This window comes from Melanostigma gelatinosum, assembly GCF_949748355.1.
Source record: "Melanostigma gelatinosum genome assembly, chromosome: 11".
In the NCBI taxonomy this organism is placed as follows: domain Eukaryota; kingdom Metazoa; phylum Chordata; class Actinopteri; order Perciformes; family Zoarcidae; genus Melanostigma; species Melanostigma gelatinosum.
The window spans coordinates 19,565,465-19,584,827 of NC_136644.1; the positions used below are offsets into that span (position 1 = coordinate 19,565,465).

A 19,363-nucleotide genomic window follows, 5' to 3' on the forward strand; every position below is an offset into this window, starting at 1 on the left:
ATCAAATATTATGTCATCAAAAGTTATTCTGAATGCCCCAAAGATGATTATTTCTGATGCACATATGTAGCCTATATGGACTCATTTAGCTCATGCGTAAATGACATTTCATGTCCTCTACTGCTGCTCCCTGGCCTGAAGGCTATTTTCATGCATTATCATGCAATATTAATGAGATGGTAACAACAGTTGGAAGTTTCACTCTTGACATTGCAAAATTATCCTTCTTCCTACCACCCGTGTAAAGCCTGCATCAAGACTGGGCATGATTGTCTTGAGGTGAGAAGTTGAGATGATGTGTAAGCATGCTCCTGTGCTTTTGGACACTTTTGATCTCCTGACAACATAAATAGTGCTGATCATCAAGCAAGAGAGGAGCTGAGAGGCAGGCTGAACAAGGTGCAGTTCAGGAGTTCACTGTAGATGAACCAGAGAGTTAAAACTGCTACAAGAGATTACTGGCCAAGTTTGGTGAAAAGGGCTTTTTAGTAAAAACAGAAAGGGAAATAATGAACGATAATGCTGCTGCATGGGTCAGTCGTCCTTATTGTGCAATTGCTGGTAATTTATGCAGAAAAGAGCAAAATCAAGCAACTATCCTATATTTTGCAGGGATGTTCTGGGAGTCTCTGAAGTGCAGAGCCCCCTCATTCTGCTTTCTTTCTCTCTGAACTGCATCAGACGAGCAACATTTCACCACCTTTGCGACAACAAACTCAGACATCTGCAAAAAAGAAACTCTCCAGTGGCGAGAAGCACTTCGTGTGTGTGTGTAGCGAGAGAAAACTCCATTGTTTCATAGTTACATAATACGTTTCCACACAGTGAATGAAGATGTTAGATGTGTGAAAAGTAGGTCTTGTTATTGTCGGGGGCTGCATGCTCCCGCGGCGTGATACTGGCGCTCAGCGGAGGGTGAGAGGGCTCCGCGACTGACTGACGCCAGGGTCGAGCAGACCCAAGACGGGCTGAGAGCGCAAGCAGGAGGAGACACAGGGAGAGAGAGAGAGAGAGACAGAGAGAGCAGCAAAGGAAGAAAAGGTACTGTAAACTTTTTGTTTTATTTTTCAACATGCTAAATGAATAGTTCCCGTATGCGTATTTTCACCCGCTATGGTGTGCGTGGTTCTGTTTCAGGGAAATAGACCCCAATGGTTATCAACGCAACAGTGTGTCAGTTGGCAGCTTCAAACTTTTCTTTTTTGTCCTTCCCTTAACTCACACTATCAGACTGCAAAGCTGCAAATTCAGCCACATTTTCATGATTGTTCATTGTTAAAAACATCAGTGTTTTGATACAGAACTCTAATATTGTAATAATGTAGGCTAGCTTACTGTATATTGCAGGGACAAAGTTTGTTTTTTACAGGAATGTTCTGTGTTTGGACACTAAAACACTCTAAATTTGGGGTTAATCCTCTTTAAAGCTGGTATCAGTAGAAGCCCACACAGTGATCATTCAGGAGGGAATAAAGATGAAACTGCAGGAATGGAACACATGGTCGGCTAGTGGGTTCATGAAGCTACTGGATGTGTCATACTTAATGAATTACATAATCAATGAAATGTCAGAAAACTGGGAAAAATGCCCATCACAATTTCCGAAAGCCCCAAGAAATTGCTTCAAATTGCCAACCCAAATATTTTAAATTAAAATGATATGATATCCTCACATTTTCTGGAAATATTTTGCGTTCTTTGACAAATGTGTTAAATGACTGAGCACGTATCCTTTCAGCTCTATACTATATATATATATATATATATATATATATATATATATATATATATATATATATATATATATATATATATATATATATATATATATAGTTGTATGGTGGTAAGCTTGTGATTTGATATGTGGTCCTTTTCCATCATAAAGTGATCCCACTTTGATGTCACTGAACCAGTGTGATGAATAAGGAAGTCCACATGCAGTTTAATTCACCACACATGCCATACCTTTACATCTTTAAGTCTTCATCATTCTGCTGTCTTTTGGCTGATGCTGAGGCTTATCCAACTGGTGCACTAGAGGACGTTTCTGGTTTTACTTGTCAATATGTTTGTGAATTTGTGTTCATGTGTATGTGAGAGAGAGGGAGAGAGAAAGGAGGGAGAGTGAGAGAGTGAGACCTACAGCAGCTCAGGCTGGATCTCCTGACATTATTGAAGATGACATATCAGATTACCCAAAGGACAGGAATTTGTCCTTGTCCATGTTTTTTTTTTATCGTTACTGCATTCTCAGGGTATGCGGCTTTAAATTCAGTTTGAAAATTCAACAAATGGTGTTTTTATATCATTGAAACGACAGGGTTAGGGGTGAAGCCTCTTCAGTAAATAGCAATGAAGATGTGATTGTAAGATGATTTTATTGGCTTCATTACAAAACGTTATATTTGCCTCTGATACCGAAGTCAAACATTACCCCTATCTATCTATCTATCTATCTATCTATCTATCTATCTATCTATCTATCTATCTATCTATCTATCTATCTATCTATCTATCTATCTATCTATCTATCTATCTATCTATCTATCTATCTATCTATCTATCTATCTATCTATCTATCTATCTATCTATCTATCTATCTATCTATCTATCTATCTATCTATCTATCTATCTATCTATCTATCTATCTATCTATCTATCTATCTATCTATCTATCTATCTATCTATCTATCTATCTATCTATCTATCTATCTATCTATCTATCTATCTATCTATCTATCTATCTATCTATCTATCTATCTATCTATCTATCTATCTATCTATCTATCTATCTATCTATCTATCTATCTATCTATCTATCTATCTATCTATCTATCTATCTATCTATCTATCTATCTATCTATCTATCTATCTATCTATCTATCTATCTATCTATCTATCTATCTATCTATCTATCTATCTATCTATCTATCTATCTATCTATCTATCTATCTATCTATCTATCTATCTATCTATCTATCTATCTATCTATCTATCTATCTATCTATCTATCTATCTATCTACTGTAGCAAAGACCAAAAACTACTCAACAACAAGGTGTAAATATAGGTTAGCAGCATTCCTGTATCCAGAGAGTCAGTCACAACAGTAGTGAACAACGTCAAAACCCTCCTGTGTGTCTGCACGGCCCCGGACAACACAGCCTGCCATGTGTCGGGGTGAGGTGTCCACCCTAACGCAACACTAACCCAACACTGAGTGCCAAGCATGGTTGAGATAGCTGCATGAAACCCCATGTGTTTGCTCGTTATGTCTGCAGTCGTGTGTGTGTGTGTGTGTGTGTGTGTGTGTGTGTGTGTGGGACTGGTGTGTCTGGGACATAAAGAATCTGAACCCAGTTCGGCCTTTTAAATCTAGTATTTGTTGGAGTGTTTTCCATGTCATGCTTGGAAGAAGAGTGACAAGTTGGATTTCTCTCACTTGTGCACCAGCGTAATCTTTATGATAGGCCCAAGCTGTGTACGTGTTGGTGTTTGTGAAGACAAGTGACCACAGCAGTGAGTTTGAGGAGCCTCCCAGGTCAATGCCATGTCTAGTTGCTAAGGCCAGCACCTCACGTCTGACTGGTTATTTCAAGCTTTGCTCTTCCACTGTTTAATAAGACACAAGTGGCTGTGGTAAATATCTGCATATTGCTACCTGCTAGGGCTGGCTATTCGACATAGCTTAGTAATAGTCGTGCTCAGGACAGGCTGATATACCCGGTAATATTAGGTTATTGCAAATGCTGTATATTATATTACCTTATATATTAGCAAGAATTTACGTGAAGATATGTTGCCAATGCAATTCATATTCACCAGAGAGCGCTGACTGATTTATTTTTCAACCATCAAATGTCCCACTCAGCGTATTTTGGTTACAGTTACAGTACAACAAAATTTAAGGCATTTTATTCAAAAATGATTTAAAATGTGTGTTCATTTCTTTCATCAGATACAGCCTGATTTACTTACATTTGGGCAATTTTATTTAGGCATTTGAGAAGTTTAAACTTTTTTATTGAATAAAAGGGTTTTGTTCATTAGGACTGCAACTAAAGACTATTTTCACTGTAGATTAATCTTCTGATTAATCTGCCGATAATATGATCCAGAGCCCAACGTGAAGTCTTCAAAATGCTTATTCTGTTTGGCTAACAGTCCAAGACCCAAATATATTCAATTTACAAAGCTGCAAAACAGTGAAATAGCTCATAAATCAGTCTTCTTTTCAGTGTGTGGCCTCAAGTGATATTGAACTTTGCGACAGCTGCTACTCTGGAGATGCTTTCGTAGGCATTGCTGTTATTCATATTTGTGAAAAAGCATTTCTTGCATCCTTGTAGTGTCACTCTTTGCTCAGCAACGACCCTTGAAGGCACTTAATCGAGAAGTGCTCGGTGAAGAGACCAGCTATACGAGTCTTTTCCACGTCTCTCTCTCTCTCCAAAACAATCACTCTGTCTCACTTTGCCGCCACTCTCACTTTATTCCTCTCTTTTTCTTTCTGCATCATTCACCCCCCTCTTCCTCTCTCTCTCTTTATCTACCACTCTCTCTCTTCCTGTACTCCTCTGTTTATAGCCAGTGACTCCATTTGAGCGGAGGCTAATGGAGGCCCCATCCAGGACCCTGCTGATAAATAATGTAGCTTCTTTATAATGCTCCGTCCCAGGGGAGGGTCCAGAGAGCATCATTACTGCCTCCTCATCCTACACAGCCCAGGCCTAAATTGATTAACAGACACTGGAGTGGTGCAAAATGATCCATGGGGCTAGTGTAGTGGCTAACAGCTCACACCAGGTGGGTCAAAGCCTCCGCCTGCCAGTGTCGCATGATCCCATTCTGTGCTCCCATTAGCCTCAGTTTCTGTCCGATAGGCTAACTGATGGCCATAACGAGCTACCGCTAACACAATAGCGAGAGAGCACTACCCGGCCTCAGCTGTAGGGAATGTCAGAGTAGTTTTTATGGAGCTGTTGTGTAAATGATGGTTTGTGTTTCAGCTTTTATAGGGAGCAGAGCAGCGTCCGAGGCCACTGCAGGCATCTTTGTGACTCTTCATTGGCTGCGTGAGACATGAGCGACCAGGCTCAAAGGTTGATGACTACATATAGATATTTGACGGAATAGATAGATAGTTGATAAATCAATCTACAGAAAATTAACCCACATTGAATGATCATCAGTTAATCCTGTAAGTTGTCAATCACCCAAACATTGCTGCTTTTCTCTGTTTTGCAAATGTGTTGGACAAAACAAACAATTTACAGCTTTGTGTCTGGATGTCAGGAAAAGACATTTCTGTGATGTTCCGGACCTTTGCATGAGGGAATTCTCTTTAACTGGACCTCGTTGAATTTTAGTTGAATACCCTTGCCAAAAACTCATGTTTACAATGTTGTTATCCTCCTCGCTTTGTTGACATAATTTGTCCGGTCGCGCGTGCTTTTAGTGCAGGTTAGTGCATGCGAGCGTTTCTCACTAGTTAGCTCCCTTTCACTGCTCTGCCCTGCTCTCATGCGGCGGTTACTGCTGACCATGCCGTCCCGACCAACCGCGTCATCGTAGCGTCGCACACACCCTCTGGTTCCCCTTCAGGTAAACACTGTTAGCTCTGTCAGCACTTTCATCAGAGTTTGCACTGTTAGTGCTGTTAGCACCGCAAGGTATGAGCCGAAATTGGTGCACAAAAAGCCTGTTTTTGTCATGCAGACATCCTCGTCTATTAGTGGTGCAACGGAGTGGTGATCGGATCACAGATCAGATCACAGATCAAATCAGCACATAAGAATAAAGGGAGCAAATATAACTTAAAGAGATCCCTGATCCTGTCTTTTGCATTTGATACTAATTGCCGATCGTTGATGATCTATATTGGCAGAAACAGATCCCTTTGTTGTTCGATTATAGCAGCTGGTCTACAAGGCTTTTCTTTCTTTTTTTTGCCATCATCCCAAAAATCATTTTGACTGCTCTGAAGTCAGTAAACCATCAACAATTCTAGATGTTATGCTTTTACTTTGTTATGGTCAACTATAGTGTGTTATTTTTCTTCATGAAAACACAAAATCTAAGCAAATCAAAGATTGTATTTTTATGGAACATAAAAAATCTTGTCATTAGTAGTTTTAATGATGTATTATACGCTGCTTCGAGTTATAGTTCCCTCTCTAATGTATATTTATGTTCTTGTGAAAACATCTCCTTCAAACAACTGGATTTATTCAAGTTTCTCACCAACACTACATTTTACGAGATTACACGTGAACACATCATGATCACGTTATAATCTACCTTTTGCCCAATACTCATTTTCACAGAACAGAGCCTGAACGCATCATAATGTAGCTGAGATGAACCTTCATGAGTTAGCGATGCTTCCACCATCCTGTCAATATAAACCTTTTTATACACAGTCTATTATTTAAACACGGTCATTTACAATGTAACATTATCAGAGATTGGCGACTAGAAAAGCATAAATGACAATTTCCTGATTGATTTAAGGCAGAGGAGTGACGTAGAGACGGTGTGTACGGCTCTGGTAGCGGCAGCGACCTGTCAATCACAGTAAGCCCGCCCTACAGCATGCCCTGCTTTATGGTCTATTTGACTCTAAATGGACCATAATTTACTAAATGAACATCAGGCTGTGTTGAAGAAGACTTGAAACTAGCAATTGAGACTATAAACTCATGTTTACAATGTTTACTGAGGTAATAAATCAAGTGAGAAGTAGAGTCATTTTCTCATAGACTTCCATACAATCAGACTTCTTTTTGCATCTGAAGGAGGCGCCCCCTGCTGGTCAGTGGAGAGAATGCTTTTAAGACAAGTCCGCTTTGGCTTCACTCGGCAGAACTGGAGGTTACAGCCTGATCAGACCATTTAAATAAGCATGCGGTCAGATATTTATAAGTGTCAGGATCGAAAATATCCAAGCGAAATGTTGTCCAGCTGCAGCAGAATGACAGCAGAGGGTTGTGAAGCCTGCTCCAGATGTTACAGTACAGAACCTTCTGTCATTTTACATCTGTAATGTATTAAAGGTTGTCTTTCTGCAGCCAGTCCTGAACTGATAGCTCTGGCTACAGAGAAGACATCAAAGCAGCTTTGTGACTGGGAGTGGATTAAAAAGACTCCTTATATGTCTGACTGGTGGTACAAGGTGATATTGCAGTTATCACTGATTGAACTTCATGCTATATTGTTGCGCTCAAGTATGCCTTTTTGCTTTGTGTGAGGATAAGTCAGGTCGTGGTAACACTTGTCTTGTCAATGCGACAAAATGTGTCAAACGTAGGTCTCGCATCACACAGGAAAACCAGGGCTGGAGCACAGCTGAAGCCTGCTGTCGTGTAAAGTTACTGTTGATGAAAACCCAACATTTCCTGATTTTAGTGCTTCAAAATAAAAGCAGGGGACTTTTATTGTGATGAAAATGTGTCTATCACCAAATTAGCGGAGCTTTGATAGCAGATTTTCTTCAGTCACACACGTCTACTGTAGGGAGGAACAGCAAGCAGCAAAAATAACAAATAATTTAAAGAGGATTGAAAAGTGTTTTGCAACCACCCAATAACAGGCGGGACCACAGAGGCCACGCCCATGACCTTTCTGACCCATCCTCCGCTTTTAACAGGAAACCGGTGTGAGAGAGAGTGAGAAAGGAAGTTAATGGTCGAAGGTGGCCGGTTTAGGAAACCGCCTTTTTCTCTCCCACCCTGCACCTGTGGAAAAACCTGCAGCTCCCAGCAAGAGGAAGTGATGTCGCTGCTGTGCCGGCGATGACAGCTATGAAGACATAACTACACAGCCTGTTTCCTGTCTCTGTGATATTGGAGAGTTGTTCTCTTAGGATGATAGTAGTTTGTGATATCATAGTGTTGAGATATGTTCTCTCTTTCCCTCCTCTCACACACATACACACACATACACACACACACACACACACACACACACACACACACACACATACACAAGCCCAACGTCCACTCCCTCGGATGTCAGTAGTTCAGCGTCACTTTTGATAAGCCAATGTGATTCGGGCGGTTAAGCTAAGTATAGGTGCAACTTGCTGCCTTCCTGTCACTGTGGTTAGCAATAGTAAGAGTCCAGGGACCCCACAACACACACTACACACAAACACACACACACACACACACACGTTGTAAACAGCACCTGTTCTCATCACACTTCCCTGCCTGTTTGTCAGTATGATGTAGCTTACACATGCAGTAGCTGACAAAGATAGAAATCACTATTCATCCCATAATCTGAAGGGCCAAGAATAACTATAGAGCAGTCTTAATGATGTATTTGTTCCAGCTAGTAGGAAATCCAATATACTGCAGGCTTTACTGTCAGAGAGCAACCCATGAGTCAGTGTGGATGAAAGGTGGTGCATTTCTGAAAAGCTGTTCATTTGATTCTAGGATTGCATCCGAACAGTTGTGCAAAGCCAAACCTGAACCATCACTCAGTTTGTATCTTTCCTAATTGCATTCAGACAAACTTGAAAAGAAGGTGGGACTGGAAGAGCTCGATTGTTTTCCCCTTTAAAAGCTAGAATGTGTGTACGTCCTGGCTGCTGAATTGTCCCAGTGGGACCCGAGTGAATGGGCACATTTATTCTGGGGTCCAGATGCACTTCCTTTTTATTGTCCTGCACATTGCCAGATTCCTGCTCAAACCCCAGTGTTTTTAGTTGGTGGTGTTGAAGCTTCATAGAACATTTGCCTCAGCAGGCGGCTCATTGAAAGACTCCATCTGAAAGACCTTTTCAAATGCCACATATATGCAGAGTTGTCTGGCAAACATTTTTTCTCACGTGTTTGTGAGAGAGCAACATAGAGCATTTTTATTGTTTTTGACTTACAGTCATATCAAGTAAAACTATGGGCAATATGGATACATTCCTCCATCAATGTGTATTGAGTTATATATTGCAATAATGCTATATTTGTGATTTAGTTAGAGCGGAAACTAGTTTATTAATCAATTAGTTTCAACAATTTTTAGCAACTTTCATAACTGATTCATTGTTTCAGTCAATTTCCAAGCAAAAGATGTACCTGGGTTAAGCTTCTCAAATGCAAAATTTGCCGGTTGTCCTATTATGATAGTAACCTGAATATCTTTGGTTCTGTGACTGTTGGTTGCAGGATTAAGCAATTTGAAGATTTGGATTTTGTTTTACATTTTCAAGCTCACCTGACAAAAAATCTTCTAAATTAGGTGTTCACATTAGTGTTGACACAATTAACTGATTAGACTATTATTATAAGATGAATTAATTGCTATTATGATTTTGGAGTCTTTTAAATCTCTTTAAATCAATCTAGCTTCTCAAATGGGAGGATTTGCTGCCTTTATCTGTTTTACGCTAAATCACTGTAAATCTGGCCCTGGAAAATTGTGAGGGACATTCCCTTACATATTATAGATCAGTTCAAAGTCCAAATGTGTCCCAGATGATTTCCCGTTACAGTGTATGTGTATGATATAAGCTGACATGAAGTAAACATGGACCCAAGCGGCTGCCAATCGATGCAATTCCATTTAAACGGTCTGAGGACTAAACAATTTTAGTCATTTTATTGAAAATGGAATAATTGTATTTTTCAGTACTTACTGACAATTTATTGGCCGATGAACTTGAGCTGCTACTCAGCTTACAGCATGAAAAAGATGATGGCAGATTTACCCTGTGAATGAATATACATGTCTGCAAAGTGAATCAGGCGTTAAACCTGCAGGACAAATTCCAACAGGTTGTGTAGGCCACATACTGTATGCGAAGTCCTTTCCTGTAAATGGCATTAGTGAGTGGTGGTAATGTGACAAGCCATACGGACAGGAAGCTATCTGGAGAATGCCTGGTTGGGGCGGACGGTCACAGGAGGGAGTCCGTCGTGACTCCTCTGCCAGCTTCCCAGAAGCCGTGACAGACATGGCCATAACGGCGATAATGGTGACATCATCGCCTCATCAAGGGTTGTAATAGCTATTTTATGGTGAGACGTCAGTGCTGCTTGTGAGGCAAAAAGGGAGGAGAGGTTCATGTGTACCATAGGTGCTACAACTTTGTCAGAGAAAGGACCCGGCAAGCAGGACTGATCTGCAGAAGTGTGTTTGAAATCTCTTTTGGTAGGAATTGTTACTCATAGATGCTAACCTAACTCTCCTTTGCTTCTAGCCAAGTGACTGTCAAGAGGATCTGATCTTACGTCGCTGAAGCTGAGGATGATCTGAAACTCCAAAAGGACAGACGCACTTTTCACCCTTTCTTTTGTAAGACTAGACTGTCCACCACCGCTGCTCTCACACGTATTTTGGACAGAAAGGAGAGGGGAGGAGGGCGGTTTTGTCCAACATGAACGTCACCTCGCTCTTCTCCTTCACCAGCCCGGCGGTCAAACGGCTGCTGGGTTGGAAGCAGGGAGACGAGGAAGAGAAATGGGCGGAGAAGGCCGTGGATGCGCTGGTTAAGAAACTGAAAAAGAAGAAGGGGGCCATGGAGGAGCTGGAGAAGGCTCTCAGCTGCCCGGGTCAGCTCAGTAACTGTGTGACAATCCCCCGCTCCCTGGATGGACGGCTGCAGGTGTCCCATAGGAAAGGTCTGCCGCATGTCATTTATTGCCGGGTCTGGCGCTGGCCCGACCTGCAGTCCCACCACGAGCTGAAGGCCCTGGAGTGCTGCGAGTACCCCTTTGGCTCCAAACAGAAGGATGTGTGCATCAACCCCTACCACTACAAACGAGTGGACAGTCCAGGTGAGTGATACGGTCCTGAAATAATTAGGGATATACCGATCCTATCAGGGCCAACCCTGACCTTATTAAGTGAATCAGCCACATCGTCAGTGATATTATTCAACCATAACCACTTATATACATTTAGTCATGGCATTCCTTGTGTTACCTTACATAAGAATGAGTCATAATCCATGGAAAGAATTTCTGAATTTGTCTAACATTTGACATCCTGGTGTCCTAGTGGTTCAGACACATACAATTTACTGTGATCGCAACATCCCCATTTTGATGTTTTTCCTAATAGAAGGAAAACCTTGAAGAAATATTTCAGGAACTTTTTGAGCCTGAAGCTCTTGAATTTTCTTGAATGTCTTACGCAGGTCATTTATTTAACTATTTCCCCCCCTGAATCTCTTACAGTATCTGTTTTCTGAAAGTCTTCATCTTTTAAAAATGACAGAAAAAAACCCCACATCACCTTTTGGAAGTCCTGACGGCTCGTTTAAAAGCACAGTTTCTGAATACAGGCTGTGTGCATTTTTGTGTGGATTGATTTGTTTGATCATTTCACCGTTTTTATATCGCACCTAGACCAGCTTTATCAATCAAAAAGACTTGGAAATCTCACTTTCTACAACACGGGACCTTTAAACCCAAGTTACTTCACACAAGTCAGCAAATTAAAATCATCAAATTACAAATGTATAAAATGTTCATAATGAAATTGACAAACCCAACTCCAATAATATCATACAAAAGACTCTTTTTTTTAAAAACAAACAGAACAGGCTTTCCAACAAAACTATGTTTATCTGACAATGCCAGAAGAGATATAAAAAAGATTCCAGCGCCTTCGCTGCAAAGGTAGAGCAGAAAAAAGACAAATCAAACACGACTTGGCCCCTTACTACATAGAAAATGAGGGTCAGTTGACAAGATAGAAACAGCTGTGTGCAGAGTGCTAAGTGTGTAAAGGGCCAAGAGTATGTGTGTGTGTGTGTGTGTGTGTGTGTTCTTTCATGCGTGTGGGGCAGGAAATTCCATCTAGGGGAGAATGACGGCTTTGTTTTGGGCATGGTCTGTGCTGCTGGCCTTTTTTTCTTTTTTACGTTTATGCACACATGTAGACACACAGTCACACACACACACACGTTACAAAAACCAGGATACACACACACACACACACGACTGCACGCACAGTTTGTCTGAGGATGGCTGGAACAGGAAGCCGGTCATCCACACACAATGGGAGGAAAGAGTTGTTGCCTGCCTTGCACACTTTTTGTTTTAGCAGCGGGTGGAAGACGGAGGGTTAAGGTGATTAAACCCCACAGCACCTGTCTGTCCACATTACCCCCTCCCCTTCTCCCCTAACACCACCCGCCCACACACACACACATCCTGTCAATCTCCCTGCACTATTCAACCAAACACCTGCTCCACATATAAGCTTTGAAATACACTGCTACATTGATGCATTGGCCTGCTGCAGCACACATGGGCTACCTGCAGCAACACTGACAGCAGTGTGGGCCCCCAGTTAAAATTTCAGCACCGGCTTTATTTATCTGCGCAGGTATTTATAGACACAAGTGGGGCGTATCTCTGTAGTTTGTATGCACTGCACCTGAATAGCCCTCACATCAGCCAGGATATTTATTTACCCCAAGTGATAAATTCCTCAAGAATGGCCTGCGTCAAAATGTCCTTTCAGATCAGAAACCTGAGAGTCTGGACCGAATACCGCTGGCTAAGACCAACAGGCAGGAGGCTGACATTTTAAAAAATGCAGACATCTGTGCTCAGAACGTAGAAACATGGCGAGTGCAGGAAAGAACTTTTTTTTTTACGATGTTGGAATCAAATAACTTAGTTATTTTTGAGTTTGTATAGATTTGTTTTGTCTTCTTTGTTAAAGCCAATGGTCAAGTACGCCAGCAGCCAAGTCACATAAATCACAGAACAATAACGTGAAGACACTCAAAGATAAATGATGTAAAAGTTGTGTATTGCCTTGAAACAGCTCTTTGATTTACAACATTGCCTACAATGGCAAAAAAAAAACTAGTTCGGTCAAATCTGACAGTTGACAAATTATATTGTCTCACAGTTTATGGCATTGTATCACCCAGCCCTTATCAGAAGGGAGAGAAAAAAGCCGATAAGTTTATTAAGTCATATTAATAGTGCTCAGTGGACTCACTGTTAAAACGATGTTTGGTTTGACTTGTTAGTGGAGTGTCGTTCTGATGGATTTAAAGAATCTCTGCACACAGAAAAAACATTTTTGGTCAAAGAACTTGTGGTGCATCAAAGCATTTCCTGTTTTAACAATGTCGATGTCTTTCTCCCTCGTCAGTGCTGCCCCCTGTGTTGGTACCGAGGAACAGTGAGTTCAACGCCAAGCATACAATGTTGCCTCGCTTCCGCAACCCTCTACAACAGAACGAGCCGCACATGCCGCAGAATGCCACCTTCCCAGAATCCTTCACTCAGGCCAACACAATGCCCCCCGCTTTCCCCACTTCACCGGTAAACAGCGACCCAAACTCGCCGGGGAGTGGCAGCAGCAGCGCCACCTTCCCTCAGTCACCATCCAGCTCTGACCCCAGCAGTCCATTCCAAATGCCAGGTGAGATTCAACAGTGAACTTGTCTTCCACTTTTCCTCAGTGCCGGACAACAACTCACTTCACTGCTCTTTGTTTTTGCCTCCTTCCTGATGCAGAGACACCCCCTCCTGCCTACATGCCCCCAGAGGAGCAGATGACTCAGGATTGTCCCCAGCCAATGGACACCAACCTCCTGGTTCCAGCTTTGCCTCTAGAGAGTAACAACCGGCCAGGTAACCATGGCAGTCGCTATCTCACACACGCATACACCCGTCCTTGTGTTCACAGTGATATCATCCACATAAAGCTGTCTGCACCGGCTTCCCTTGATCTGCAGGTGCAAAGAGTTCTGGGAAGTTTTTTCTTTACGTTTTTTTTTTTTCTGTGTTGTGGTCAACCTCCAAATGCAAAAAATAAAGGAAAACCTCGGATGAGTTTGTATGCCATATCCTGTCAGATAAAACCTGAACAGTTGGTGGAAAGGATCTGCTCGCTGACGGCGAGGTTCTGTCTGTGGGTGCGAGCCCATGGGAAGCTCAAAGCCTCAACAAATTAAGACAGGCCTCAGAGCAGTTGTTACGAGGTCTTTAAAAGCTAGGCCTTATGTCATCTCTGCTGGTGGTAATGGCTTGAAACTCGTTACCAATAAGATTCACTAATTACCTGCAACTTTCGGATCCGAAATGTGGTGTAATAATTGCTGCTCTCTCGACTATGTGGTTTTGGCTTTATTGCGCTGGAGACACATGTGAACCGTGCATGAATACGTAATTGAGCGCACTGCACAATGTACATGAATCGGGAGTCCAGAGCCATCCCATTTAAAGGCTGACCCGAATTTGAAGCTTCGATGTCTAAATCAGTTTTGTTTTTGTTTAAATTAATGTATCTGCATTACCCCAAACATCTCAAATAGCCCGTAAAAGAAGGAATAGTTATCCTGCATTATTCATTGTGCATCAACTTTAATTCTTAGTTATTCTCAGATGGATAGCGTTTGTTGTGTGTGTAGTGGATGCATGTGTGTGTGTGTGCGCGCGTGTGTGTGTGCTGTCCCGGGTGCTGAAACGCAGCGGAGGAGACAGACAGTCTAAACAAAGCCAGGTATTTTATTTTAGGCCGATATGTTGTCATAGACTACAGTATATTTATTCATTCATAGACTATCGCTGTAATTATTTTTGATGTGATTATTGCACATTTTGTGGCCGTTTTTGTTTTAATTACAAGGCAATCCTTGAAGTTCGATTTTTGTCCTCATCTCACATAAGATAATAAAAGCAAAGCCCGATAGTTGAGCAGGATGCTCTACATGCAAAGACAAAACAGCGGCAGGGTTTTTTATTCCCACACAACCTGCCACGACAATTTGTTTTTTTTGTTTAACGAGCAGCTGAATATCTGAATGAGAGCAGTTTCTCTTGCTGACCGAATAACTGAGTGAAAGGTGAGAGTCCACTGATGCCTGTAAAGAGAAGGAAGTTTTATAAATAAACCTTAATAAACCAATAATAAACCAATCCTTCTCTTTCATGGTTACATTTTTAATTACTGAACTAACACACTATGCAGGTGTTTGAAATAAAATTTGACCCGCCACACATTGGAATAACTGCTGAACGATGAACTTCAGTTTTCCACACATGACCAACAACATATTTTTATGATCATGCACTCAAGGCCCAGAAACTCTGCCCGCACATGGTGACAGCATTAGTGGGAAGAGCTGTTCAAATGTTTGCTGAAAGTGGGAATTTGGTTTTCCACAAGCTGCATCCTGAACAGGGGAGCAGGGTTCTATTGTAGGCCAGTTCTGGGAAGGGGACAGACAAACACACACCTGCTAGCTAGTGCCATGCTACAGGAAGTTGAGGAGAAGTATGTGCTTAGATAAACAAGATGTATTCCTCTCTCTCAGAGTGGGTGAGGCCAGCTGGCACTGGCTCAGAGAGCATGGCCAGGCACCGTCTATTGACTGTTTTTCTGCTCAATAAAGGCTGGCACGCAGACCTCAGACAGTGGGCATACTTTAGGATGTATCTGCATTGATTTTGGTCAGCATAAATGTATACAAATGTAGCCAGTGGGTCCTATGTATTTATTCTAATCATCGTTAATGGGCTATTGGGGACAATTTGCCAGAAATAATTGTGCGGATGAATACGATTTACAGCTGGCATCAGCGGCTCCTGGCAGCTTGTCTGTACAGGAGTCTGCTCTGAGGAGTCTTAAATGTGCATTAAATGTGTCTGTCTCTGCGTGTCCAGTGTACTCAGCTCACCCCTTTGACCCGTTAATGTGTTTCCTGTGCAGATGTGCAGCCCGTGGCCTATGAGGAACCCAAGCACTGGTGCTCTATTGTTTACTACGAGCTCAATAATCGCGTCGGAGAGGCCTTCCAGGCGTCCTCCACCAGCGTGCTCGTCGATGGCTTCACAGATCCCTCCAACAACCGCAACCGATTTTGCCTCGGCCTGCTCTCCAACGTCAACCGCAACTCCACCATTGAGAACACCCGGCGGCACATCGGCAAAGGTGCAGTACGGAGAGCCGGTCAATGACTGCAATGCATGGACTGTCAGCAGACGGGACTAAATCAATTCATGTTGTCAATAGGAACAATTACAACAAATTGAATAAACGTTTTAGTGTATTGGTTTTAAGATAAGTTTTTGCTGATGAAAGTGACACGACAGGTCCGCTTCTCCCAGTGACCAACATTTAATTCTCTCCTGCTTCCTCTCAGGTGTCCATCTGTATTATGTTGGCGGGGAGGTGTACGCGGAATGTCTGAGTGACAGCAGTATCTTCGTCCAGAGTCGTAACTGTAACTACCACCACGGCTTCCATCCCACGACTGTGTGTAAGATTCCCAGCGGCTGCAGCCTGAAGATTTTCAACAACCAGGAGTTTGCCGAGCTGCTGGCCCAGTCCGTCAACCACGGCTTCGAGGCTGTTTATGAGCTCACAAAGATGTGCACCATCCGCATGAGTTTCGTTAAGGTGAGCTGATCAGATTCAGCAATATGACGTTTTTGGATTGTCTAATGCGAATATTGACCTTCCTATAGTATATTTAGTATAGACTGACTTACCTTTTACAATTGAGTCACTGTTAATACTAAGTATCATCATGTTTATTTATTTTAATTTTTTTAAATATATCTGGGAATTTATAAATGTTTAATTTGGTGAACATTGGATTTTATAAAATCACAAAAATCTGAATTTGAAATTACATTTGCACTGCAAACACAGGTTTTTTTTTGGTGCGCAATGGAATAAGTTGTTCATTTGTGTTTTCTCCTCACTTTCTATTACTTGATGCACCTTTTTAACTGTTCGTTAGATGAAAAGATAAAAACTGTTTTCATCTTTTTCTGTAGTTTTCTTGTCAGTGAAAATCAATACAAACAAAGATCACATCAGAAAAAACAGATCAGATATTCAAATAGCCTTTATTTTAATTGGGTATAAATATCAGCGTTACCATGGAACATCCTGATGTAAAATATGAACATGTACTCAAGCAGAACACAACACGAGCACTCGACAGTCAAAAATTCAGAGCAAGTAGAACAAGAACTTGTACAGTGGTGTGGCATACATTCTAAATGATGTGTTTTCATGTGTTCCAGGGTTGGGGAGCAGAGTACCACCGCCAGGATGTGACCAGCACACCCTGCTGGATTGAGATCCACCTGCATGGTCCCTTGCAGTGGTTGGATAAGGTGCTAACCCAGATGGGCTCCCCGCACAACCCTATATCCTCCGTCTCCTAGGCTTCACTGTCCTCAGCCCCGTGGCTGTCCATAGCCCAGCATTTTGATCTAAGTAGCAAGAATAGGGTCACAGATCGGCTTGTGGTTCAGCCAGCCTGCCTTTCCCGATAACTGATTGACATTTTGACTGAAAAACAAGCTGATCTGGGACAAGTAGGGCTGGGCGAGTTGTTAAAATTGGTTTGTTCTCTACTTGAAGGATGTCTGAATTGGGCACATTTACAGTCTGGGAGAGGAGTAAAGCAAAGTGAGCGTGATGCAACTGGAAGATACTTGATCTTTGTGACCAACTGTAATAATTAGACCATCATCATGACGCAAGTATCCTCCCTGATCTTGCTCCAACAATGTCTCTTTTTCATTGTTCTATTATTCTGACTCATTACTAGTTTTCATATAAATATTCCCTCTGAAATCCAGATATACTTGTGTAGTTACAATAATTATGGGACATTCCACCAAAATTGCAGTCGGCTGCTGTCTTGCTGCCTGACTGCAATGAGGTTGGCATGAAATGTACTTACGACATGTAAAAAAGTTAGCAGGGACTTGACCAGTATGACTGAAAAATTGTAATCATCTCCAGATACGTCAACAAGAATGTCGTTTCTTCAAAGTGTTCTTTTTTTTGGCTGAAATATTAAAGCAGTACAAACTTGTTGTATAAATAAAATCCCATATCAGAGATCATGACAAATAATCAGAGGGCAACATTGGGGGGAGTTTGAGAGTTAAGAGTGGGGTTTAGTGTGGGGCATGGCACTTAAAAGGCATTTCAGACTATTCCGAAAAAAAACTAATGTTTAAATGTTGCTCATCTTGTGTTACACTCGTGTTTCAAATGAATTTTAAGAAAAAGGAATAGTGTTTAGATATATTCACCGTTAGAATATGTGCTGTGCAGTCTGGTTTTTGCAACGCATAGTTTGATTAGTGTAGTGTTACACAGTTAAGACTGGTAGCTGAACACAGATCATGAAGCAGAGGCAAATACAAGTGCATTTTAGTTTGTCCATTGCTTTATACTCTGCAGCGAAATCAAATGTGTCAAATACGGAGTCACATTGAGGACATAAATATTTCAGTGACTCCCCCATTCTCTTTTTACATCAACTGAGCAAAACATGTTAGATGACTGTTATGGGAAAATGTTGAGCATTCAAATTTTAATTGTTGACTGAGAAAAGGGTATCAGTTACAGATGCCCTAATATGATTTTTCTTTTTTATTAAATGCAGATTTTTGCCATTCAGTTATTTTATGCTTTGAGCAATCCTCTTTGCTGTTGAACTGTATTACTCTTTACATTCTTTTTGTATTTTTTGAACATGTTTTCTGTTGTCTGTCTGCACTTTCACACATTGCCTCTTTGTTTTGTTTTAGTTTTTCTCCTTCTTTGTGTTTTTGCTCAGTAAAACTCCCAGAAAAGCAGTTTTATTCCATGAATATCAAGCCTCTACTGGAAGATTCAATAAATTTGTTTCAATACTTCCAATATGTCTGTCTCTTTTATGAACAGGGCATGTGTTTTTTTTTGTGCCCTGTTTATTCAATTACAGGCCACCCATGCAAAGAAAATATGCATCATGGTATTGTCGGGGACTTTCAAAAACGTCAACCACTTTGTGTGTGTGTGTGTGCATATAAACGTAGACCTTCAATTAGGGAGGCACAACAATTACAAGTGCATCTGAAAGCCAACTGCTCTAATGTTAAGCATGATTGCATTTTCCAGTAAATTGCAGGAAAATGCATGAAATGATGTGTTCCCATTTTGTTTTATGGGGCACATTGTGACAATCCTAGAACACTGACAACAATTTTCCAGGAAGCTCCCCTCACTGACTTAAATGTGTGTGTGTGTGTGTGTGTGTGTGTGTGTGTGTGTGTGTGTGTGTGTGTGTGTGTGTGTGTGTGCGTGCACGCAGGAGTTCCATCTGACTACATGACGTGGGTGGTATGGTTGCACAGTGGTTAGTGCTGTTGCCTCCCAAGACTTTGCATTTTTCTCCCAAATTCCACAGAGAAGCACGTCAGGTGGACTAGAGACTCTGAATGTCTATGACTTAAAGTGTTGGTGAGTGTTCGTATACCCAGCATATTGCAGCCCTGTGATGGTCTAATAATCCAGAGGTGTCTCCCTTCTTTCAATCCAAACTTGAAACACACAAAGATAGGTGTCATTACATTTTTCTGGAAATATGCAGA

At 41.6% G+C, this 19,363-nt stretch overlaps 1 protein-coding gene across 1 annotated transcript; it reads left to right on the top strand.

Moving 5' to 3' along the window:
* The first annotated feature begins 936 nt into the window (after positions 1-936).
* On the top strand, positions 937-18,637 carry smad1 (SMAD family member 1). The gene is made up of 7 exons (XM_079278715.1): positions 937-1,041; positions 10,204-10,780; positions 13,122-13,394; positions 13,490-13,606; positions 15,687-15,908; positions 16,120-16,376; positions 17,012-18,637. The coding sequence occupies exons 2-7, from the start codon at positions 10,381-10,383 to the stop codon at positions 17,153-17,155; spliced, it is 1,413 nt and encodes a 470-aa protein (XP_079134841.1). The 5' UTR covers positions 937-1,041; positions 10,204-10,380; the 3' UTR covers positions 17,156-18,637.
* The last annotated feature ends 726 nt before the right edge of the window (positions 18,638-19,363 follow it).

What these genes read in the sequence shown, in the direction of transcription:
- smad1 (XM_079278715.1), top strand. Translation starts at nt 10,381, where the DNA reads ATGAACGTCACCTCGCTCTTCTCCTTCACCAGCCCGGCGGTCAAACGG. An exon ending in CAGTCCATTCCAAATGCCAG is followed by an intron (nt 13,395 to 13,489) that starts GTGAGATTCAAC and finishes TTCCTGATGCAG; the next exon opens with AGACACCCCCTCCTGCCTAC. An exon ending in TCCGCATGAGTTTCGTTAAG is followed by an intron (nt 16,377 to 17,011) that starts GTGAGCTGATCA and finishes CATGTGTTCCAG; the next exon opens with GGTTGGGGAGCAGAGTACCA.